Below are 27426 nucleotides of genomic sequence, written 5' to 3'. Positions count from 1 at the left end.
AATGCAAAATTCAGAGAACTCAAAGTTATTCACATTAAACCTTACAATTTTGAACAAATACCTTAATTATTATTGGTAATGACATCTTTATTCAAACAATTATATATGTTTATGATAGGAACAGATTAAAAATATTCTCCGAAAAAAAAATAAGAAATATTTAATTTTATACGTATGAAAATATTTCTTTCAAACGAGAAAGTTTTTATTTTATTTATTAAACTACAGAACATATGTATATTTATTAGAGTTATAAAAATTATTAAAAAAAAATATATATATATGTGTATATGTTTTTCATGTTCTATACAACTATATCCTTGAATAATATTAGTTTTTCTATTTTTACATAATTCTAGTGGTTTCCCGCCATATTTTCTAGTCCTTTCTAGTTCTAATGCACATGAGAATTAATATTCTTCGTTGGATATTAATTTAAAACATATACTGAGATAACATTCTTCTAAACAATATAACTCATTACTTAAATAATTTTTTGGAAATTTATTTATATGTGCACAATACCATCTTAAATTATTTTTATGTTTCACTTCAAGGAATAATTGAAATAGAATCTTTATATAATAACAGCGTTTCTCCTTTTCAAGTTTTCCATCATCTAATTTCCATTTTATATTATCATAACATTCTAAAAAGTCACATAATTTTTCTTTTTTTTTCTATATTTTTTCAAAAGTTAACCTTTCATATTTTTTACTATGTATATATTTCACACTTTCATTAAAAACAAGTTTCTTCTATTCATTATAAAGTAAATTTATTTCACTATGTAGGAAGTAGTATACTTTCAGTTTACCATTAAACCAGCGGTTTATATAGTAACAGTATTTATTAAAATTAGGTCCTTCATAATTCCCCTATGTAATTCTCCAAACATTTAATATTTTTTTTAGTACTTTCTTAAAGATTGAGCATATAATTCTTTTTCTTTTATTTTGCTTTTTGACAAATATACCTTTTAAAAATTTTCAATGATTAGTATGTCAACCATTATAATATTCATTTAATTTTTCATAAAATATATATCGTGATGATCCATCCAACGTGTCATCTCAAAACATTATAAGAAGAAATAAAACGTATAAATGCATAAATAAATTTTATAGAGAAAGAATTTTTTATTCTGTTTTAAATATTATGGTATGTACAAATAAATAATTATGAAAAGGATTTTAATAAAAAAATATAGAGCACTTTTTTTTCTGTTTTACCAGCATTTTAATTATCAGAACGGGCTGTTCGAAACTTATATGAGTCAAGTGTTCCTTACAAAGGATCTATAAATTTTTTTGATTTAAAGGATATAATGTTTTACATGTATTGTAAAATACTGAATTCATGCAGTTTTTATGGAATTTATAATTAAATTACATTATCTAACTTCTATTTTAAAACATTTCTCTAAATTCCTTTATATCTTCAACATTACGTGTGTAACGTTTTGTTTTCCAAATTTTCGTATAACTCAGAAACATACCATATATATTTGCAGTATGCATACACATGTTCATATTAATCGCTTAAAAATATTTTTTATCTAATACCATAATATTGTACAAAATGATACAGCTCTTTCTTATTTTTTAACATCTGAATATATCACGTTTTTCAAGTTTTTCATGTTTTTCATAGCATTTATAATGCTTTTTTTTTTTTTTTTTGGAAAGAATAATCTCCATTCATAAGCTCTTCCCATTAATTATAAAATAAAGAAATATCTACATTTTAATTATGTTCTCTTACTTCATCATATAGCCTATATTTTAAATTATCACTAATAGTTCTGTAACTTATAAAACTATATTTAGAAAATTTACCCCAAATGATATTCGAACCATATTTTATTCTTGTATGACTAACAGAAAAATTATGGTTCTAACGATGCCTTGTAGATTCATATTACACACATTAAGTATATGACCTTCAATGGACATTCAACGATTTAAATGTTAATAGAACTAATATAATACTTGGTTTACTGTATTATAAATCTACTGATAAACAGAAGAATCAAAATGTATAGATAACTTTTCAAAATGAGTTTTATTATGTCTAAGTAGTAATAAATATTCAAATGAAACTCTATAAACAGTTAATTTAGTAAAAAATAAAATATACATTCTTCTTCAATAATTCAAAAATATTATTCTCTAGATCTTTACTCATGCTAATGAACAGGTATAAACATTTTTATACATGTGTTAGTGTCTATATATGTAAGATAAACCTACATAATCTATTAATATAGTATGTATTAATTATTACTAATTTTAAATAAATAATTCTAAGTAAAAAGTGTTCGTTAATTATGTTTTATGTTTGAGTTATAGTAGAACTATTATTATTACACAATATACATATTTTATATTGCAAAAAAATATAATGAAAAATTTAACTACAATATATTACGTGTAAAATGTAATATAATACAGTAACATATTAATATGTACAATTTTTTATTGTAAACATAATGAATAGTTCTATTTACATGTTATGACAACGGAACAATTGTGTTTCTTAATACAAGGAATTCTAAATTATAACTCTTTTTAATATAATTATTTATCCTTTTTGTTTTATTAAAATATTTATAGGAAAATCGTAATATATAACAAAAAATTTTATACTACAAAAAATTATTTGTTTCTTATGTTTAAATTTATAACGTTATAATTATATACATAAATTATTTTATAAGCTATAATATGGTCAACTTAATATCATAATAAAATGAACTAATGTTGCAAAATAATGAATTTTTCTATGTGAAAAAAAATATATCACATAAGAATACACAAAAAATTTTAAAAATGAATGTCTTTTGTTAAATTATTAACGTTAACTACTAAAATTTTTTTTTTTTAATTATAATTTACCATATTATACAAAAATTTGTTTACATCATGTAACTGTAAAATACTTCTTTCTGTTCACCTTTCCTTTTTTTAACGTAATAGACAATTTAAAATATTCTTATGTTCCATAGTTATTTCTTTCATTATAATATAACTTACATTTTTAACGTTGATACCAGCAAGTATGTTTTCTTAATGATTAAAGAAACTATAGAATGAATTATTTTTAATAAATGTATATTCAAAAAAAAAAAAAAAAAATTATATATAATATTAAATATTAATTGTTGTAGTAAAAGTGTAAAATAATAAATAAAAAGAAAAATCTTATGGAAATAAAATACTTAACTTTTTAATGAATTCATGTAAATGCATATTACAAAGAATATTTTGAAAATAAAATTTTTTCCATATATATTATTTATGGTCCTTATCAGTTCTATCTAACATTTAGAACAAGCCCACTTATTACATAAAAGCATTAAAAGAAAAAAAATATGATATCGAAAAACGAATTACAGAAAATTGTATTTTCAAATAATGTATATCATTATAATAAAAAAAGTCAATAAAGAGTCTGTCTAATTCATTAATTATAGTTTTTTTCTAAAATTTATGATATTAAAAGATATGGATAATATTGAGATTTACATTAATAAAAAAAAATATTTAATATTTTTAAATAAAAATTACAAATAATTATAGACATTTTAAATAATATTAAAATAAAATAGAACTAGAAGTACTTTTAACATAATTTAAAAATAACACAGTGGACATAAGAGGAAATTGTACAATAATAAAAGAGTAACTTAACGTTAACGAAAAGAACTTTTTAAAAAAGTTTTAATTCGAATATTTTATTAATACTGTGTGGGATTTATCATCACAATACTTTTTAACAAATCAGTGTAACGACAGAAAAACAAAATTAATAACGTACACATGTTTAAAAAATTGTTTCCTTCGACAATTTTTTGCAAAAAATACAATACTCAAAATAGAAAAATAAATTTTTTGAATGCTGATGAAAAAACATTAATTTTAATAAAAACTTTTAAACTTAAAATATTCTTAGCTAGGATACTATTATATAAGCATTCGTTATAAATTTCTGAGAAAACAAAATAATAACATTTTAAAAGAAGATAATACATATTTGGAACATTCGATTTTATCAGTAACTCACAAAACACAAAATTAATTTAAAGTTATATATTTTAAAAAAAAAATGAAAAAGATATATATAAATATATTTCTGTATTTACATAATTTCAAAAATTAATATAAATATTTGCTTAAATACACATTTAAAAATTGCTAAATTCCTTTACAAATGAACTGAAATTTTATAATAAAAAGGAAATATATACAATAAAACAAATTAAAAAGTATAACAGTACAATTTATAATAAAAAAAAATAAAAAAAAAGGATGAATTTACAGAGATTAAAACAAATGATATATAAAAAGCTTAGAGTATAACTTTAAAACCTGAACCAATTTTATTTTTTCATGAGAAAAAAGACAATTTTTAAAATTGTTTTACTAAATAATAGCAACAAATGTTTTATTTATTTTTTATTTTTATGGAAATACTCCAAATTATATAAATATTTAATAAGAACATTCTTTAAATTGTATTTTTAACTTTAAGAGATTTTTTTCATATATACCTTTATAGCTAATTTCAAATAAAAAAAAATAATAATAAACGAAAATTGTAATGATACTACTTTCTCCATTAATGTTTATATATAATTTACTACCAGAACAGTTAATATCAAAGATATATCCATAATTCAGATGTGTTTAAACCATTTTCCCATTTTATAATAAAAAAATTAATTTTTTATCTTTTTTACTGTTCCTCAATGTTGTGTAATTAATATTCTTCTTTAATTATGAATTCAATTACAAGGGAATATGTGAAAATACTAAAAAAGGAAGATTCAAATTGCAATAGAGAATAAATTAAAACTAATTTTCATTTATATTATTTACATAAATGTAGTTCCAATTTTTTGTAATTATGACAATTTAGAAAAACATGTATATTACTTCATATTTAAAATCTGATAATATAATAAAATCAATTACATATGTCATTATTCTTTTTATTAAAAATTTCTGTATTTTAATTGTTCCTATTATATTGACAACTGTAATAATAATTTTTATTTTTTCGCACACCAGCTTTTTTAATTACCCTTAAATAATTTCCATAACATAAACGTATTAAACTTTATACAATATTTCTAATTTATATTTTTTAAATAATAAAATACCTTTTTTACTACAGTAAGTTCTTTACTTTGCAACCACATGATTACTTAGGTCTAACCAAAAATGTACCTGAAATCTTTTTTTCTTAAAAAAAATATTGACAGGGATAAGAATATATGTAAAAAAAATTCTTCTTTTTTCTTTATTTGCTATGAAATATTCTAAATTTCTCTAATAAATTATAGATAAATAGTTATAATATTATAAAAATACTCGAATCTATCTATTCTACTACATATATTTGCATTTTGCCATAATATAATTTTCAGGACTTAATGGTTTAATATACTCAATAGGTTAACCATAATTGTCTTAAGTAAAAAAAAAATAGCTAAAATTAAAACATTAAATGAATAAAAAAAATTATATTACTTACACTACTTAGAGAAATACTCTAAGTTTTTTTTAATAGATATATGATGGAACTGAATTAAAGTTAAAAAACCTCATGGCATAAATGATGGAAAATACATCTTGATGAATTGAATTAATAGTACATGTAGAATTTATTTCAAATGTACGCCTTCCAAATAATGTAACACAATTGTCTACCCTATATAGTAAAGGACAAATTAATGTTATTTTTATTTGTTCTAGATATTATAGTTACATTTAAAGAACCTCAAGTAATATTACAAGATTCCTATCGTTGAAAAATATGATAGAGGGATAATCTACATGTATATATATATATAAATATAGGTGCAAATATATATAATATTGAAGAAAAACTTTCGACAGTTCCTGTACGCAGGATACACCACAAAAAAGTCTAATAAAGGAATTATTACATTCTCGTCTTCCTTTTTCAGATGTTAATAATAAATACGTAAATATATATATATATATATATATACGTATCCACATCATTTAAAAGAGTTAAATATATAAATAACCAAAATATACCCCATTAAATTTTTATTTCTTTATTTTATTAAGCTCCGTTTATTATACATAATAATTCATTATTGTAAATTTTTGTTTATTTCGAAAATGAAAGAAAAAATATTGTATTTTTTCTTTTAACGTGTTTTTTATTTTAATAATTTTTAATTTTTTTTTTTGCCATTTCATAGCAAAAATAAGTATAGTCATTCAAATATTTTTTATTTGTTTGATCGCTTGAATTTATTGTTTATGCATGCACTATAACGGATAATTAATAAAATTTAACCTTTTAGATTTGTTTGTAGAACATAAATATTCACAACTTAATTAAATTGCTACAAACATTTAATTATCAACAGAAAAAAAAAATACTCTCTCTATATATATCATTTAAGCATAAATCTACGATTTTAAAGATTTTTAAGAACTGTAAAAAGTTGAAAATAACTTACGAATATTTATTGTGACAATTAAATTTATTATAATTTTTGAATATGTACAATTTGAGTTTATTATGTTTCTTTAAAAAATATACAAAAAAGTCACATTTGGAATCAGCCTTTTTATATGTATATACCGTTCATTATAAATGTTAATTACTAATTTAAATAATAAATGTCTAAAATTTGAAGTTAAAACATAAGGTTAATTAACTATAATATATAAGAAATTTTGCTCATATTGAAATATGAATATATATATTAATTCGTTGATTCTGTGTATAATGCAATGTAAATTTATAACTCACATCATGAATGAATCATATAAAATATATATACATAATATATATATATATATATATGTTCCCATTTTTCTTGTAATTATAACTTATAAATAAAAAATAATCTTCTTATAAAGGTACATCTTTATTAATAATTATGAATGGTTTGTTTAAAGTATAGAAAAATATAACATAAGAATAAAAAAAAAAAAAAAAATCTTTATACACATATATAAAATGCATATACTTCAGAATGAATATTCCTCGTAATGAAGAAACTATATTTTAATGAAACATATGAAAGGTTAAAAATAGAAATTTACAATAAAGCATTTATATTATTATTATTGTATTTTATAACTTCAGTACCAAAACATTTAGAATATAATTCAATTATTATATATACTAATATTAAAAGTTTTAACATAAGCAATCGATATCTTATTTAATACATTATTATAATGAACATTTTATTAATCTCCCCTAAAACTCATTCTGACTTTATTTTCTTCTTTTTATTAATTATTATTATAATGTAACTTTACTATTCTCGCTAAAAAATATAGTGCTAGTACATGGCGAAAATTACTTATTAAAGCAGATATTACGTAATATACAAACATTAAAAATATAAGTGGAGCCATTCTATTTAATACAGGTGATGCAAATAATTGTTGATCTAAAAGAAAATGTTTTAAATAACCTAACATAGACGACTTCGGTATAAGTGCATTATCCACTTGTTTCGTTTCATAATATACTGGATGTCTCATTACAGAATTATTCATGGGATCTCCTGATTTGTAATATGTTACTACTTCTGATACATTAGGATTATGCATTCCATATCTAGGACCGCCACAATTATCACTTATATCATAATTATCATGTGTTCTAATATCTTCATTATTATGGTAGTAACGATGATCACGATAATTCCTAGGAGGAACAGACCCATATACAGGTTCTACAACTTCAGGATTCTTATCTCCTCTATCATTATTATTATTGTTATGGCCACGAAAGAAATAACCCGAAACTGCGTCCTTTAACATGTCTATTTCTGGGCCAAAAAATCGACCCTGTTGTGATAAACATCTACTGTTCGTTCTTCTATTTGATACACATACTTCAATGTAATTATTTATATTATTATCATAGGAATTGTTAAAGGTAAACTAAAAATTCAAGAATTAAAAAAAAATAATTAAAAATACACCTTTTTTTTCTTATATTAATTATATGAATTCAATTTCACCATGATACATATAAAAAAATTAAAAAAGAATAAAAAAGGTAGCTTTTACTAATGTATCATTTTATGTATAAATATGTACATATATGTACATATATATTATTATAATTCTTACATTATTATTAAAACATTGTAATATCCAAATTAAAAAGGTACATACGAAGAAATTAATAAAAAATAATAATCTATATATTTTTCCCCTACGCGGGTATTTATCTGAAGTTCCCAAACTGGAAACAGAAGAACTTTTCATTTTGCTGCGCCTCTTCTTATAATCACATATAATACTATTTCATATAGTATTATTTATCTTTAAAGTTTAATTATATTACTTTACCTTTTTATATAAAAATTAAAACTTTTTAAATGATACCTACATACGATAAAATATACTACTGCTAACAGGTTAACTCATTATATAATAAAAGCAAAAATATTACGTTTTTCAAAATATTACTTTAATTATATTTTATCTTTAAACAAATAATCATACTAATCATAAAAACACTATTTTGTAATTATATACGTTTTCCTCGTACAAGAAATAAAAATTACATAAATATTACATAAGAAATATATTATCACTATATTATTTTCTATAGAAATTAAATTAAACAAAATAATAATTCATATAAATATTTATATTTATTTATAGTATGTTTTATTATATTAACAAAACATTAATAAAAATATAGTAATATTGCCTTTAATTTAAAAAAAATATGCAAAAATTCACAATAAATTATTTATTATTACATAATAATAAAAAGAAATTTACGCAAACATGTAATTACATAGTATCAATTGTTCTTTATTAGTTATAAATATATTATATGCTATTATTTTTAATAGTTTTTTGTTTTCTTTTAGTAAATAATATATTTAATAATCCTTCTATATAACAATTATTCCCAATAATGCAAACATAGATAAACTGTTATATCACATTCTTAATAATAAAAAGATCTAAAGCAAAAAAAAATATAAGATAATTACATACAAAAAAAATAAAATAAAATAAAATAACATACATAATTTATATATTTTTTTTTTATTGTGAACCGATAAAATTAGATCCATAATACGAAATTATAAAAGAAAATATTTTAATAAAAATTTTATAAAACATAGTATTTTTTTTTTAAAAAAATTAATTTAAAGGCCAAAATTATTAAATATTTATTATTATTCCTTGAATTATGGATTTTCCTTTTAATTAATTTTATAATTATAATTAATTAAAAATTTATTTTTTATCATAAATTATTTTATGAGGCATATATATAAATTTAATCTTGAGAGAACATTTCAAATATACCATCAAATATATATATAATATGATTATATTAAAATTGCTAAAAAAATATGTGCGTTAGAATTTATTTTTTTAAAAATGCTAAGGAAACAAAGGTTATTTTTAAATATAAAACATAATATAATTATGCATCATTCAGAAATATTTATTTTTAAAAAAAATATAGTAAAAAGAGAAATATTCGAAATGAGGATTTAAAAAGAAAGTTTATTTTTTAAAAAAATATATAAAATGACGTATATATTTTTTAGAGATTTAATAGGGGGAAATTCTGATAACTTTTACTATTTTATATATTATTTATGATGTTGTTCTACAAAGCTAAAAACAAAATTTCGAACAGTTTTATCCCCACCCCTGCGCTCTGTTATTTAATTAATAGGAAGAAATACAGTTGTGAAATTTATTAAAATTATGTACATATTAATAATTATTAGTTTATATTAATTATTTAGTATTTGAATAACTTCTATATATACGTACATTTTAACAGAACACAAATCAGTGTATATTAAAAATGATGTGTCTTATTGTAAAAGGAAGTTTATTAAAATATTCTATAAAATATAAACTTATAATTTCGTTTATATTCCTTTTTTTTTTTTTTTTTCGCACTTCTAGCGTACAAGAAGGAAAAAATATAATTTTTTATGGCAGCTAATAATTGTGTAAAAATAAAAAAATTAAATTACTTTTATTTAACAAAAAGTGGATAATAATACATTGTTTTTTATACAAAATTAAAAAAGGAAAATCTTAAAAAATATTGTTAAAAAGTAAAAGGCGTACAAACTGTGTTGATACTGTGCTCGCATTTCTTAAAATAAATTTTTTTTCACAAAAATATAGATATATAATTATTTGTACATATTACATGTATATTAAAATAATTTTATCTGGTTCCTTTTTGTTTGTGTTCTGTAAAAAAATATAATGGGGGTAATAAACTTTTTATTAAAAAATACTTTATAAATTTTTATGTGATTTAAGTGAGAAATATGGTAATGCCAGTTTTCCATGTACTATTAAATAATATATGTAAAACTTTTAACATTAAGTTTGCATGGGGATAAAAACACTTAGGGAGAGAATGTTACAACCCTATTAAACCAAAATGCCTTTTATACTATTCTAAATAAGTGGATGTGATTTTAACAAAAGATGAAGAGCTATTCGTATCATATAGCTGAACAGAAACTAAATTAATGATGTAAGCTCTTATGCGGTATTTAGTAATATCATCTCTGATTATGATCAAAGCATCCGTTTATGCAAATAAGATTTAGTAGTTGCTATCCTCTGTGTTAAAAGTTTGATGTAAATTATTATATTATGGATAAAAAGGATAACACAATTCTAGAGGGTTTGATAATAAAATTAAAATATTGAGTATTCAACAATTTACTTGAAAATTGGGATGTTTACATATAACATATTTGGATATGTATTGTAAATATTACAAAAGAAAAAAATATCATATGCGTTAAATATATTAGAGAAAAATGTTACGTTTTGGCAAATAGTTAATCAGCGTAAAGATTTGAGATTACATAAACATGTTATGGTCACTTGACCATTAAAGTTAATATCCAACCATAAAATTAAGTAAAACAAAATGACAAAACTAAAGACATTATATATTACAAAATGCCACTTTTGAAAATGTTGATAACTTTTTAGAGCATTAACTATGCAATATAAATATATAAATACATGGGGAATAATGCAGTCACAAAATCAGTACCCTTAAGCATTTTCCCATTAAATTTGCAACATCCTCTTCATTAAAAGAATATATCACATATTTTTTAATGCTCCTTCACCCCACCAAATGTTATCCATTAATTGACAAATATATAACATTTTTTGACCTTATTATAAAATAGAATACTTGATAAAAAGAAGAAATTGCATAAATTAATAATTATGCGTATTCTATTTGTGTATACATTATTTGTTTTTAAATGAAATATATATTATGCATTTTCCTTTCCTTTTTTCTTTTTTTAAAAGATGTATCTTTAGGTGTGAATGAAACATCTGAAGATTTTAAAAAATCAAAATTAGCAAATTATACTGCATTATTTTTGATTTGAATTATGTCAATTTCTCTTAAAAATGTCATTTGTTCCTTTAATAAATAATTATAGTTAACTTTCTATTTTTTACGTGTTAATTCTGCTACATTATATCTAAATTATTTATGCACATTTAATTACGATATACTATTACTGTATTTCGAAAAATATTCTTTCTTCACTTTTGTAAGCTTCCACAGTATCAATTAAAGGAATGAAGAAAAATCCTTCAAAAACTTAAGTACATTATAGTTGCATTTACAGCACCTTTTCTTTTAAAGTAGAAAATATAACCTAAATTCGACAATTTTGCTTCAGCAGCATTTATTTTTACTCTTTTTATTGATTCTTCAATGAAATATTTAAAAACAAAACCTTAATTACTTTGTAAAAAATAATTTAATTCTCTAAATAAGTGATGATAATTTCATTTATTGGCACATGCAAAATTACACTATGAATATACATCAAATAGGTGCTCTCAATTTTTCTCTTCTACTAAATATTTCATACTAACAATCAAAAAAGCGTGGGCATTACTTTTCCCTAATACATTTAATTAAGATAAGTTCTAATTTGTTCATCTTTTAATTGAAGTGTTTGGTTACTTTTTTTTTTTTTAACTCATATGTATATACACATACATTGACAACATAATTATTTTCAACGTGAATATTAATAAATTTTTCTTAACTTTAAATAGCTTTTAAGATTCAAATATCCATATTTTAGATTATATACTTTAGTTGTTTCAATCTCAATTCATCTTTTAATATATGGAAAATCATCCACAGTTTAAAAAATTGCAAATTTATTAATGTCTTTAATGAGTTACATATATGTTTCATTTATATAAGAAAAAAAAAAGGGTTCTATTATTAAAAGAATAAAAAATATTATAAAATTCCCAAGGAGAAATGATTAAAAAACAACGCATACATAAAATAAAAAATGTAAAAAAATAAAAATAACCAAGTAAATAACTAACTATATATATATGTATATATATGCGTATTACTTATGTTAAATATTACTAAAAAACTATATTGCTCATCCCCCCATTTTATGTCCTTATGTTCACATAATTTTAATATAGAATTTTTACTCCTCACATTTGCCATGATGTGTTAAGTTTCTAATATATCGTGCTTATTCCCTTAATATAACATTTCTTTTAGAATCTGTTGGTAACCTTAATACGCAGTTTTAGCTTTATTTTTGATTACTTTTTTATGTATGTAATGATTATATTTATTACAAAAAAAAATTGCATACATTTGTCATTTTTCATTTTTATTTTAAGAAAAATATTCCCGAATTTTAAAACTTCTAAATCCTTTCAACAAAATTAGAATAATTCTATATATAAAAAAAATTCATTATACATTAAATGAAAATGCAATTAAATGAAGATATTATTGCTTCCAATTTATACACATAAAATATTATTTATAATTATACTATATAAACAAAAAAAAAAAAAAAAAAAAAAAAAAAAAAAATGCTATAAAATGTGTTAGCCAATAGTAAGATATGCATTTAATATTGCTGTTTTATATTAATCTATGCATCTTTTCGGTTGCAACTATTACAAAGGTTCTCAAGTCAGAACTAACTAACGAATGTTTTATGTGTCGAACTGTCTTCTTAACGCATGGCAGTAATCTATATAACTTCATTTTTTTAAATTAAAAATATATTTGGCAAAATTATTATTATCATTTATTTAATTATATTAAACGGTATATTATGTTACTCTTTGCTCGAAACCATATAGTGTATGGTTAATCAAAATTGAAGGATTCTTTTGCAACAAGAGTCACTTTCCTTTATATCCTTAATCAACTTGTTGTCGTAAATGTTCCTAATTATTTCTGAATGGTTATAATTTTTGACATGACCATATACATACAAATCATGCAAAATTTTTTGTATGGGAAAATAAAAAGGAAAGGCAAAAAAATTATAATTCGAAAATGGAGGAAATAATACTTGAAGAGAGAAATGATTTATAGGAGAAGGATAATAACAACCAACATAAAAATATTTTTTCAGAACTTTTATTTTATTTTTAATATTTACATCTTCTAACTTTTTGAAAAATTTATTTAATACAGATTTGTTGTCGGTATTTCTCATTAAATCTTTATATATATTCTCATAATTTTCATTTAATCTTTCTATAATATTTTTTTCATTTACATTTTCTAATTGTTTTTTTTCATTATTAACACTACGTGTAATTATATTCTTTTTCTTCTGCTTAATAATTTTATTCAATTCAAACAAAATTTCTACAACTTCTTCATTATAATCTGTATCAACACATGCTGACTTGCTGTACATATATTTATAATGAACATATTTTCCTTTGCTAATTACAAGAAAATATAGGAACACATCTATTATAAAATAAACATAATTATACATATGCAACAAGCAATTTATGTTTTTTCTTTTTAAATTTTTAACATCATACATAATTCCCTTAAATAAAATAATAAGGTTAATGCATGAGTTGCTATATGGGTTATTTAATATAATATAGTCATAACAATTGTAATAAATATATAATTTATCGCAGTTGTTTATTAACCCATTTTTAAGATGAACATATTTATCATCAATTTCTACATTATTTAATAAAGGTGTATAAAAATAATTTTTAACGCCTTTTCCATCCAAATATTTCCATTCCTTTCTTACATTTATGATATCTGTAAAAATATTATTTTTTATTAATCTAATATCATTATCATTTAATGTACTATCGCAATATACACATCTATTTATGTTATTTATATTTAAACTTAAACAATTGCTACACACTTTTTTATATAATCTGTTTGTATAGTATTTTTTTTTTTCACAGGAATAATATATTTGCCTCTTCACAATTTTTATCATTTTACAGTTGCACTTCCCTGTGCCTTATAAAACAAATTTTTTTTATTGGCTTCAAAATCATGATCTTTTACCTTATCATGTTTATAAACAGCATCAAGAACATTTATCTTTTTCTTTAAAATTTTCGTTAAAATGAGTACACTATTAGTACAAGGATATATAATAACTTGTAAATAGCTTTTATAAAATCATTGTTCTTTGCTCCTTGTTTACGTTTTCTATTCTAAAACTCTTTTTTTCACTAAATTTATGTTAATATCTTTCATTATTTTATTTTCCCTGTTATTCCACTTTTCTTATCTTCAAAAAGAAATTATAATTCTTCACGCATAGGATATTTAAACAGGAGAAAAAAAAAAGAAGTAAGCGAAGTAAAGTGAAGCTCGAATGAAGCTGTAATAGAAGAACAAGCCTCATTTAAAAGCAAAGCATATATAGAACATGTGTATATTTTTTCATATAAGCTTTAGCATTTTTTTTTACATATTGTTAAATTTGTTACTCATGCAATGTAAATGAACAGGTGTAAAAATTAAAAAATTTTATTAAAAAATACGTTTTACGCTCTCTATATTCAATTTAAAATTTATTTTTCTTCATGTTAAAAATATTTATACTTCCTCTATCACATGTAAAAAAATATTTCTTATAATAAAAAGTTAATTATAATATATATGAGATGTTTTAAATGTATATTTTCTTTTTGGTTAGTCAAATAAAATTTTATTCAGCCAAATATTTATATCAAAGCTACTATGTCGCCTTTATACCATTTTTTTTTTTTTTTTAACAAAATATACTTCAAGCTTCAGCATACACCTACGTTTAAGTAAAATTGTAGTAACATGTACCGAATGTTGATTCATTTAAAAATCTCAAATATATCTCTTATTACATGTATAATTATTCTTATATTTTTATTACAATAATATCCTAAATTTTTTTCATAAAAAAATTAAAGTATCTTAAAGAATGGAGAGATTTAAAAAATGAAAAAAATGCAAATTTTTTTAAGCATAACAAAAAAAAAAAATATACACATATGTTTATTTTCACATATACATATGTATATATATACACAAATATATATAAAACGTTGAATTTGTTCATATTAATAATTATTCAAAAGGAGTTGAATTAGAATTTAAAATGTTCATAAGGATTCCATTTTATAGGAAAATTTTCCGGTGTTGCGTCTTCATTTTCCTTCCAAATCTAAAAATAAAACGAAAGAATTAAAAACGTAAAAAAATATGATTTAAAAGCGGATATATATAAGAAGCGAGTACAATTTTTGAGGAAAACATATATATACACATATATATATATACACATATATATATGTACACATATATATATAACACGCATAACAAATATATGTTTATATATAGATATGTGTGCGTGCATGTTAAGAATATAATTCCCTTCTGTTTTCTATTACTTTAATGGACTTATCCCCATGTGTTGTTATTAATCTACTTTCACTTTTATCAAAAGTCATAGAAAGTGTAGAATTTTCACACTCCACAGTTCCAGGAACTACTTTGTTTGATAATGTATCATATTTATAACCGCTTGACCAATCATAAAAATGCAACTGACCATTATTACTACCTAATATTAATATAGAGGAATCGTTAAAATAAGAATCTTGTTTAATTAAACTACAGTTAATAATAGAATTAAACCCTGTAATATTCCTGTCAAATTCAGCATCTGCTCCATACCATACTTTAACATTATCCGTTGCACAACTACAAAAACTATATTCGAACGGATGAATTGATAATGATCTAATACTTTTTTTGTGATGAGTTAATGCTATTCTACATTTTCCATTATTTAAGTCCCATAGTCTTATCATTTTGTCTTGAGATCCTGAAACAATTTGGGGTTCAACAGATTGAGAACATAATGACATAATAGTGCCTGTATGTCCTGACAATACAAAAATGGAACTCTTTGTTCTAATATCCCATACTCTTACAACTGCATCCCTTCCTCCACTCATTAATACATCTAATGAAGGATGTAAAGATAAACAATAAACACCTGATAAATGTCCATGGTAATCTCTTATTACTTTATTATATTCTAAATCCCAACACTTGACTCTATTATCTTCACCACAACTAAAAAGATATGGATTTTTTTTTGAAATTTTTATGTCTCTAATACTATTTATATGACCTGTTAAGGTTAATTTTAATTTACAGGTAGCTAAATCCCAAATTTTAATTAATCTGTCATTTGCACCAGTTGCAAACCATTCGTTACTTATATCAACATCAACACAATTAACCCATCCAGAATGTCCCAAAATTACTCTATATAATTTATAAGGGAAATGCCATTTCGGTTTTTTAATTTTTTTATAAATATCTAACGTTTTAATATTCTTTAATACATCACTACTTAGTACGCTGTCGTCTAACTTATTTATAATCGGTCCACTATTTGTATCACTTTGTACTGTATTTATAAAGGGTAAAATACTCCTACTGTTCTTTTCATTATCATTTCTTTCACTCTCACACATATCATACGGTATTACGTTTGTATTCGTAATATTATTAAAGTCTTGTTCAATAACATCATTTGTCATTTCGTCATCATTTATAATACTATTTAAAATGGATATTTTTTTCTTTTTTTTTGTTTTTAGTTTTTTGTTTTTTTCTCTTCCCTTTTGTATATCATCCTTTTCAACTTTTTTTACATATAATTTTTTTACAGGGGAATATTCATCTAATTCTCTCATATTAATATTTACCTTTATAGAGGTTAATTTTTTCATAACATTTTCTCTCATATTTTTTCTTCTAGCGTTGAGTTCATTTTCTTTATACATTTCTTCATAATTTTTTATATTATTTCCATCTGAAATAGCTAATGTGGAAATTTCTTTTAAATCATTTAGCTCATTATTATCATCATCTTGTTCTACTTTACTTATTCTGTTATTTACGTTTGGATCATAAGCAAGTAAATTATAATTATATGGTGTTAATATATCATTTCCTATAAACATATTTTTTGATAAGCACAAGCTTCTTTTTAATATATTTTCTTCTTTTTCATTTTCTTCAATTTTGTTAAAATTATCATTGCAAAGTTTTTCTGCCAAAACATTTTTCATTTCTATGCTTTTCAAAGTAATTTTTATCCTTTAATTATCCTTCTTTAAAATAAAAAGACTGCAAATTAAGCTAGTATTATGAATACATATAATAAAATAATGTTTTGTTCACAAAATAAAATGATATAACGCGAACAAATATTATTTATTACTATGAGAATAAATTGGCTATATAATATTATTTATATGAAAAAATAAAACATAAAAATTATAAAATTTTGTATTTCAATATCATTACATACAAATAGGGGATACTTTAAAAGATTGATTTCATTTTAACAAAAAAAAAAAAAAAAAAAGGGAACTTCATATGGCATAATCATATATATGTATGTATATAAAAAAATACTTGAATTAATAGAAACAAATTTTTTTAATTAAATTTACATTAATTATATACAAAAAAAAAACAAAATAAAAAAAATAGATATATGGGTTGTTTTATATTTGTATAGATAAAAAGTTGAAGTAATGCAAAATTTAAACTAGAGGTGTATACAAATGAAAAAACCCCTAATAAACGAAAATATCTTAGTAACAAAACAAAAAAAAAAGGAAGATCTATAAAAAGTAATTTGTAACTTTTTTAATGGGTTTAAAAATTAATCTAAGATAACACATATAACAATTAAATTATATTCGAATATTAGAAGGGCAAATATTTATAAAAAATTACCAACAAAAAGTCCTTTTTAATAAATGTACAGGGTAATTATACACCTTCAAACTAAGCACCATTCGTTTTATAAAATAATGTGTAAAGAAAATACAATGCCATCATTTTTATAATGACATCATTTAGTTTTTAAATAAAGAAAAAAGGGGAAATACAAAAAAATGTATTACATTTTATTAAATATTTTTAAACATATACAAAAATGGTAAATTTAATTCCAAAAATTATTCCACTGAAACGGTACAAGATAATGGGAAAATTGTAAAAACTATAATTAAATTGACTGTAAGGTATACAAAATGGCAATTATACAATTTTTTCTTGTTAGAAAGTTTCCTTTAAGTCCTTTGTTAACATTTATGAAATGAGTCAATATTATGTTACTACCATATATAAGGAATAACCATGTAAAAATTCGTATCATAATTTTAAAAATAATAATTTTATTTGTTTCCTAGGTATCTAGAAAATATTGCTTCATAAATATCTCAAATTAACAAATAAAAAAAAAAACAGGAAGTCCGAAAATATTTAATTTAAATACTTATACAAAAAGGGACATCTCCTCTAGTAAGCCTTTTAATCCGCGAAAGCAATTTGCAACCAAAATAGGATAAGTCTCATAAATCATAAATATTCGCGTATGTATAATTTAACATATAATGTTGTCTAATTCATATCATATTTATATTACATAAAATGAAAGAATGAAAAACCGTAAAATAAATACATACGATTTTCCAAAAAATTTAGTTTTTTTCCTTTTTTCCTGGTTTCCATTAATATTAAACTAAGGTATTCAAATTTTTTAAAAAATAATCCAAAGCAAAGGGAACAATTTAATAAGGAAAAGTCATAATTAAGATATATTTTATTGTGTTATATTAAATGAGTTAATATTATAGATAAAAATTTATCTACGAATGTACATACATACTTTTATGTACATTCTTGTATGCAAATTTTTTTTTCCATAATACATTATCTGTGGAAACAGTTTTATAATTACTTTACACATCAATCCATGATGTATTAGTTTACTACGTATGTGAAACTCTTCTGCAAAATAAAATAAAATAAATCTATGCACATGTTCTATTGTAAGAACCTGTTAAACCATGCGACACAAGAAATAATTTAAATTACTAATAAATTACCATGTACTACCTTCAATATTTTTCTTCCTATTAAAATATATCACATTTACAGAAAAAAAAAAAATTTAAATATACTTTAAAAGGAAAATTTACATATATATATATATGATGACGATAAATAAGTGTAGAAAAAATTGATTTATAATATGTCCCGAATTATTTGGCGTATTATTACTGATAGTTAAAATAAAAAAATGGAGAGCATAATAAAAACAAATTTTCCTATGTAAAAAATAAAATTTTCTTATGTGCAAAAATAATTACTATTTTGTATGAGCATTTTTTTTTTTTACAATATACATAAAATTATGTCCTCTTTTTAAAAAATATTTTTTTGAAAAAATAAAAAGAAATCCATAACTTGTTCACATAAATTCGCTTTTTTTTTAATTTAATTTAAATATATATTTTTTCGTTTTTATATTCATTTTTTTCGTCTTTTCATTTTTATATTTATTTTTTTACCTTTTTAAATTTTTGTTTTAAATCGCAAAAATATTATTTTTTATTTTTTGGATTTGCATTTTTATATGAATGATATTTTTCAAATTTTCATATTATCTTTGATAATTATTAAAGCATGTAAAATAAAATTTTTGATGATCTTTATTTTATTTTATGACTGTTTTATATAAACGATTAAACTGAAAAAAAAAAAAAAAACTCATAAATGAGAAACCACACCTATTTAGCTGCTGAAGAGGCATTATTTATATATATGAACCACGAAATATAAATATAAAGCAATAAAAATGAACATTTGTTAATGAGTACATAATATATAATATATAATATTTTTATCATTGTTACATAACATTAAAATAATTGACAGAACTGACATAATTTGCAGAAATTTGAAAAATGCAATTTTAAATTATGTTTAATAAAATAAATGCAAAATTTTATTTATTTGAGGCATGGAACCTATAAATATAGTGAACTTATTCGCAAAGGAAAAAAAAATATATATGTATACATATAATAATATATATGTATTTTATATTCATCAGAACAAAAAAATGAAAAAATTAGATAAAATCTTATAATGGGTGAAATCAAAACTTTTATTATTTATTATATGTTAATTTATAAATAAAAACAATCATGAATATTTAGTTTTGTGCTGAATGTTGAATGATACTGGGGTGCTATAAAGAAGACAAACAATTTCTTGCTTAACTTAGTTGTTTATATGAGAAATCACAATATAAAGTATATGAATATCTGATCGACTATTCGTGTTTTCTGAAAAAATAAAACTATATTTTTGTATTATATAATATATATTCATATATATATTTACGTACCATTGTGCTTATCCAATTTACTTCATTTTTAAATTTATTTTGATGAAACATTTTTATTTGCATCATTTTGTATAACCATGTATATTGTAATAAATTTTAATTTACCATAAGAACGATTAAGTACATAATATTTAATTTATAATTTACATTTTATATTTTTTTAACATCGACATGTAGAGAAAAATTTCATAACATTTTTATTATCTTTTTTTTTTTTTTTACATTTATTATTTTATTCATTTTCACATATGTTTTCCTTGTTATAATCATCATATTATTTTATTTTATTTTTATAATAATATATAAATTCATTTATATTTATGCATGAAGTAGCATATATATATTTTTATTATATTCAAAATTTAGTGGTGGACTACTTACAGTTATATACAAAGTGAAATAAAGGGGAAAATTAAAAATATAATATACCCTGTAAATTATTAAAGATATTCATTAAAAAATGATATAAGTAACATTCTATATATTCTTCTATTTTTTTTTTTTTTTTTTTATATTCGCGTATTAGTGCGTAATTTCCATATTCACGACAATGGAACTTTTCTTATATTTTAAGAATTTTCCCAGTTCCATATAATGCAAATGTATATATAAGTATGTATATAGATAGAAACATGTACTATCGTTTAAGCAGTTCATTTTTTATATTGTTAATTAGACATATCCCTTTAACACAAAATTTAAAGTGGAACCCCAGATGTCACATTCTTTTTTTATTATAGAATAACAATTCAGATAATAAAAATTGCTTGAAAAACGTTTAGAATGTATTTACAAAATTGAAATATTATGTGAACATAAAACTGATATAAGGAAATGTATTTAAAGAGGCATATGCTTGTAAATATATATGTATATTTATATGTATGTATTTAGATGAATGTATCTGTAAATCTAAGGAATTTTAAAATACAAAATTTATCCACAAAAAAAATTAAAATAAAAAAAACAAAAAAGAAAAAGAAAGAAACAATGAGTTATACTGATTCAAGGTCCGCGTCAAATAATAGCACTAGTCAAGATGCCACATCTGGAAAGTTACAGTACACAGAAAGTGATGATGAAGGAAGTGATGAATATTGCAATGGTGGTTACCATCCTGTTAAGATAAATGAAATATATAACGAAAGATACAGAATAGAAGGAAAATTAGGATGGGGTCATTTTTCTACCGTTTGGGTTGCAACAGATTTAAAAAGCAAACCATTAAAATTTGTTGCTATAAAAATTCAGAAGGGATCAGAATCATACACAGAATCAGCAAAATGTGAGATAAATTATTTAAAAACAGTTAAAGTGAATTCCTTTGACGCTTCGTGGGTAGAATTAAAAGAACAACAAAGAGAAAGACTTTTTCATTACAATATGACTAAAGGTGTTGTTTCCTTTATTGATAGTTTTGAGCATAATGGTCCCAATGGTACACATGTTTGTATGGTATTTGAATTTATGGGGCCTAATTTATTGTCCTTAATAAAATATTATGATTACAAAGGTATTCCATTAAATTTAGTTAGAAAAATTGCTACACATGTTTTGATAGGATTACAGTATTTACACGATGTCTGTAAAATTATACATAGCGATATAAAACCAGAAAATGTTTTAGTATCTGCTCTAACGAACATTCCCAAACCGAAAGATTATAGTAAGGAAAAATTAATAAATGACAATGAAAAAGAAAATGAAAGCAATCATATTGCAAATAAAGAAATGGATAAAAATTATTTTACTACAAAGAAAAATATGCAGAATTGTGCATCCTCTAATGAACAACAAAAACATGAAATGCAAGTGCAATCCTACCCGAATGAAGAAGTAGAAGATGACGAATCATACATAAATGATGGAAAAGATCAAATTGAGTTGGATAACATAGAGTGGAGTAAACTAAGTAAAAATGAGAAAAAAAAATTAAAAAAAAAAAAAAAAAAAATTTTAAAAAGAGAAAGATTAAAAATGGAAAAGGAAAAAAAGGACAAAGAAGGAGATAAACCTATCACAGAAAATATATATATTAACAAACAAAATATTGTAACTCAACGTAATTCATCTCAAAATGATAATAATGAATTTAAAAAAGAAGATAATGAAAATATCAATGTTACCACCCAATTACGTCAGGACAGTGTATCAAAAAAGACCTTAGAAAATTACAGCGAGGATGTAGTTAGTTACAATATTGTTAATACAAATTGTATTACTAATTGTGGGGAAAATGATAATTTTATTGAATCTGCAGTTACGAAAGAAGTGTTAAATAATAACATTAGTGCGTTGTTGTCAGATAATAAGAACAACATTGAGAGTAATAGTAATAATAATAGTAATAATAATAATAATAGTAATAATAATAATAATAATATTAACATCGTTTTAAATGAAAAAACAAAAAAAACTGAAAAAGAAGAAATGAATTACTGTGGAAATACTATTAATACGATGGTAGATGAAAACACTTTATATAGTACAGAAAATGTGCAAGTTTCTGATTATAAAAAAGAAAATGCACCATATAAAAAAGAACAAAATTTAAAAAAAATAAAAAAAATAAATGAACCTCCATATGTTAAACATAGACTTAAACCATCGAATTCGGACCCTTCCTTGCTTACTACATATTATAATATACACGCCTTGCAAGAAGCACTAACAAAAAAGCCTTATCATTATAACAGTTATTTTTTAAATAACCCAGAGAAGTATGGAGATGATAAATTTCCTCTATATTTGCATAGGTTACCAAATGATTACTTGAAAAAAAATCCAGTAGAAGATAATAAAGATCGTACAGAGAATTCAGTGAATAGCGAGTGTAGCGATTACGAGAAATCTGAGAAATTTGTAGAAAAGGATATGAACAAATTCCCCATTTATTGTGATATGTTTAATCATTTAGTTCATCCTGAGGCTATGAAATTGCATGAATTGTACAAGAAGGAAAATAATAATAATAATTTGAAAGTACCAAAAGATTCTCAGGAAAATAATCAAAATACACGTAAAGTTGTTTATATAAAAACAGAAGAAGGGGATTACTGCATTAGACCTTATGATCCTGCTGTTTATTATCATGAAAAATCATGCTATAAAATTTGCGATTTAGGAAATAGTTTATGGATTGACGAATCCAGATATGCCGAAATACAAACAAGACAATATAGAGCTCCAGAAGTAATATTAAAAAGTGGTTTTAACGAAACTGCAGATATATGGTCATTTGCTTGTATGATATTCGAATTGGTAACAGGAGATTTTCTATTCAACCCGCAAAAATCGGATAGATATGATAAAAATGAAGAACATTTAAGCTTTATGATTGAAGTTTTAGGAAATATACCAAAATATATGATCGAGTCAGGATTTAATTCTCATAAGTATTTTAATAAAGATACATGTAAACTTAAAAATATTAGAAATATCAAAAGATACGGATTACATAAAATATTGAAATATAAGTATAATATTCCAGAAAAAGAAATTAATCCGTTATGTAGCTTTTTATTACCAATGCTTTCAATAGATCCTCGAACGAGACCATCAGCATATACCATGCTTCAACATCCATGGCTTAACATGGTGGAATTAGAGGATGAAGATGTTTATATGCAAAATAAGTCCTACTCCATTAACAGTACAAGTTTAAAAAATAATATGAATTATGATCATGTTTATCAAAATTCTAGCAAAAGTAAAAGTTCTTCTAATAAGAAAAATATGCACATAAATTACAAAAATCTTCATACCAGTACTTTGATACAACAACTAAAAGAATCGTGCAAAAGTGGGGAAGAGGAAGAATATGAAGAGGAATTGGAAGGAAATTATGATAGTGAATGCGAATACGATTTTATGTACGAAAATATATATAAATATAGGAATACCGAGGATAAAATGTCCCATGTTAACTGTGCCAATATGTACCAAAAAAACGTAAAAAAAAATGTAATCAATAAATTTGAACAAAAAACAAAGAACATAAAACAAAATGATTCAAATATGCAAGATTGCTTAATTAACGCAGAAGATTATATATTCAACGCAAAAAATGTACCGAAAAAACTGATTAACGACACTTGCAGTAATCATCAGTTTCTAAAAGGTATTCAACATTATGAAAGTGGGAAGGTAAAGAATTATAAAAAAATGAGCAGTGTATACAATGAAGCCATACATTCAGATAAAGATGGAAATTCCGATCAGTATTATGATCAACCAGAGGAATATAAATACGAAAAGTATGAAGAGGAGGAAGAAGGTGAAACTGATGAAGAAACTGAAGAAGATGAAGAAGATGAAGATGAAGATGAAGATGAAGACGAAGATGAAGAAGAAGAAGAAGAAGAAGATGAAGAAGAAGATGAAGACGAAGATGATGAAGAAGATGAAATTAAATATCAGAGTAAAGATAATGAATGTGGCAAAAATCAGTTTGACAACGAAAATGATAAGCGTAATAAAAAATACGAAAATAGGAATGGTAAAGATAACAGTTACGAAAATGATAGCGATGATAACAGATGTACGGATGATGAAAATATAGTATATAAACAGGAAGATGATGTAGAAGTACTTGATAATAGGAGGAATCAAAAAAAAAAATTGGAAAAAGGAGTGAAAATTGATGAAATGAGTAGTATTGTGAAAAGCGGAGACATCAAAAAAAAAAAAGCAAAAGAAAATGCAAAACTAATAGATCAGGAAGAATCGATGAAAGGTATCATAAAAATTAATGATATGGAAAAGAACGAATTGACTGAATTAGAGGGAGGTAACACTTGTTCAAAAAATATGAACAATATTTTATTGGATTGTACTAATAACAAAAATTTTGATAAATTTGAACAAATAGAAAAAACTCAGATAGATGTTAAACAACAAGAACAATTATTATGCAAAGAAAATGAAATATTTGAAAACCAAGATGAAGATAAGTCAAATAAAGTAAATTGTAAAGTCGTTAATAAAAAAACTTTTTGTGCTTTTTCATAAAAAGAAAAGAAAATTTTCAGAAGAAAAATAAACAAAAGCTTATATAAATTTTATGACTATAAAATATTTATTAATTCATCATGCATATTATAAAACCCATGAATAAATAAATGACACATATGTATTTAAAAATGTTAGTAATAAATATAATATATTTATATTATATAAATATTTTGTATTATTTTTCACAATTTTTGTATCAAGACGTATATGTATTCAGCACGCATATTTTTTTAATGTTAAAATGGGCATCCCTTATAAGTTTTAGTTTTTATTTTTTCAAATTTCCTATATTTTATTTAACTCAGTTCATATTATACCATTTGATAAGCTAAAAATCGATATTAAGCTTACGTGATCAAAATTAGCGCACAACTATAAATACACTTAAAAATGTACATATGTATGCATTTATATATATTTTTTTTTTTTTTTCTATATTTTAAAATAGAAAAATGTAAAATACATATTATATAATAACCCTTGTTTGCAATAAACAAACAATGTAAAAACTGAAGTATCTTATTTCAACAATAATAATATAAGTATGAATATAATTGTTTTTTGAATGGTTCATTATATAAACAGAAAAAAAAAGAAAACGAAAATTTTTGTTTGAGGACTATCAAATATATATTATATATACATTTTTTTTTTTTTTTTTTAAATGATAAGCAAAAGTATGTGCATTTTATTATTTGAACTGCATTGCATTTACATTTATTTCACTCTATAAATTAAGTATTTAAGAATTAAAATAATTTATTGTTTATATAATTATTTTGCATGTGAACCTAAAAATATTTATTTCTTTTTTATTTTAATGCACTTAGGAAAAAAGAAAAATTTTGTTATATATATTTTTTCCTTAAAACTGTGCTTTCTCTAGAACACATATATATATTGTTCAGCATAGCTCTATTCCATGATGTAATTATGGAATATGTGAAGAACTAAATAAAAGGAATTTCATTAAAAGTCTTCAAATAATATATCATATAAATGTACAATTCTTAAGCGAAGAAATTGAACATTTTTTTTTTTAATAATAATTGATCCAGTCTGAACATGATTGTAATAATATCATTATATTTTCTTCTTTCCCGATTCAATTTATATATAAATTTACAAATTTTGGAAAGGTATCACATATTATTAAAATTTTCTTTTTATCCGGAAAAATCTATTTTTACCCCATTACATATAATTTAGAGTGCTTTGCTTCATTTGTTATAATTATATAATCAGTCAATCCCTTTTAACTCAAAATTTTTTATGCTTACTATTTTTTTTTTTTTTTTTTTTGATATGATTTATTCATAAATAATTATATATGCATTTCGCACCCATTCATATACAAGATATATATTGTATAAATTCTTTAATATAAAAAATTTTCCACGCCCAATTAATAAATTTTTAGTTTTTGAATTTATTTTGTTACTCGCACAATATTTATTAATAGAAGAATTATGAATTGTATACATATAATTAAAATAAGTAATACATATACATAATTATATGTATTTTAATTTTAGTGTAATAATATTAAATATATCCATAAGATACGGAATGACATGATAATACAAAAATTATTTTATAAGTATATTAATTCTTACAATTAGATATTTTTCATTATGTATATGCTAAAAGTAAATACAAAAAGCTTAACACAAATACCAAAAGTGTATTTTGTATTATTTTTCACTATTTTATTTGGTTATTGTTCCTATTTCTGATATAACATCTATATGTTTATATAATACAAGCATAAGAGTTCATATTTTTTTTGTACACATTATAATACATTT

At 21.9% G+C, this 27426-nt stretch overlaps 4 protein-coding genes across 4 annotated transcripts; 1 reads left to right on the top strand and 3 right to left on the bottom strand.

The window, feature by feature from the left end:
• Positions 1 to 7289: 7289 nt before the first annotated feature.
• MKS88_002571 (uncharacterized protein) lies at positions 7290 to 8279 on the bottom strand (the record flags this gene model as incomplete). The annotated part of the gene is made up of 2 exons (XM_067215590.1): positions 7290 to 7949; positions 8187 to 8279. 2 exons carry the CDS (start codon positions 8277 to 8279, stop codon positions 7290 to 7292), a joined length of 753 nt encoding a protein of 250 aa, XP_067074001.1.
• Positions 8280 to 13207: 4928 nt separating this feature from the next.
• On the bottom strand, positions 13208 to 14326 carry MKS88_002570 (uncharacterized protein; the record flags this gene model as incomplete). Its single annotated transcript, XM_067215589.1, has 1 exon — positions 13208 to 14326. One exon carries the CDS (start codon positions 14324 to 14326, stop codon positions 13208 to 13210), a length of 1119 nt encoding a protein of 372 aa, XP_067074000.1.
• Positions 14327 to 15463: 1137 nt separating this feature from the next.
• On the bottom strand, positions 15464 to 17465 carry MKS88_002569 (pre-mRNA-splicing factor PRP46; the record flags this gene model as incomplete). The annotated part of the gene is made up of 2 exons (XM_067215588.1): positions 15464 to 15541; positions 15768 to 17465. The coding sequence occupies 2 exons, from the start codon at positions 17463 to 17465 to the stop codon at positions 15464 to 15466; spliced, it is 1776 nt and encodes a 591-aa protein (XP_067073999.1).
• Positions 17466 to 21595: 4130 nt separating this feature from the next.
• MKS88_002568 (serine/threonine protein kinase) lies at positions 21596 to 25615 on the top strand (the record flags this gene model as incomplete). The annotated part of the gene is made up of 1 exon (XM_067215587.1): positions 21596 to 25615. One exon carries the CDS (start codon positions 21596 to 21598, stop codon positions 25613 to 25615), a length of 4020 nt encoding a protein of 1339 aa, XP_067073998.1.
• Positions 25616 to 27426: the final 1811 nt, after the last annotated feature.

Source organism: Plasmodium brasilianum, chromosome 8, assembly GCF_023973825.1.
Source record: "Plasmodium brasilianum strain Bolivian I chromosome 8, whole genome shotgun sequence".
NCBI classification, from domain to species: domain Eukaryota; phylum Apicomplexa; class Aconoidasida; order Haemosporida; family Plasmodiidae; genus Plasmodium; species Plasmodium brasilianum.
The sequence above is the reverse complement of the archived record's forward strand: the minus strand, read 5'-3'. Positions and strand labels throughout refer to the sequence as shown.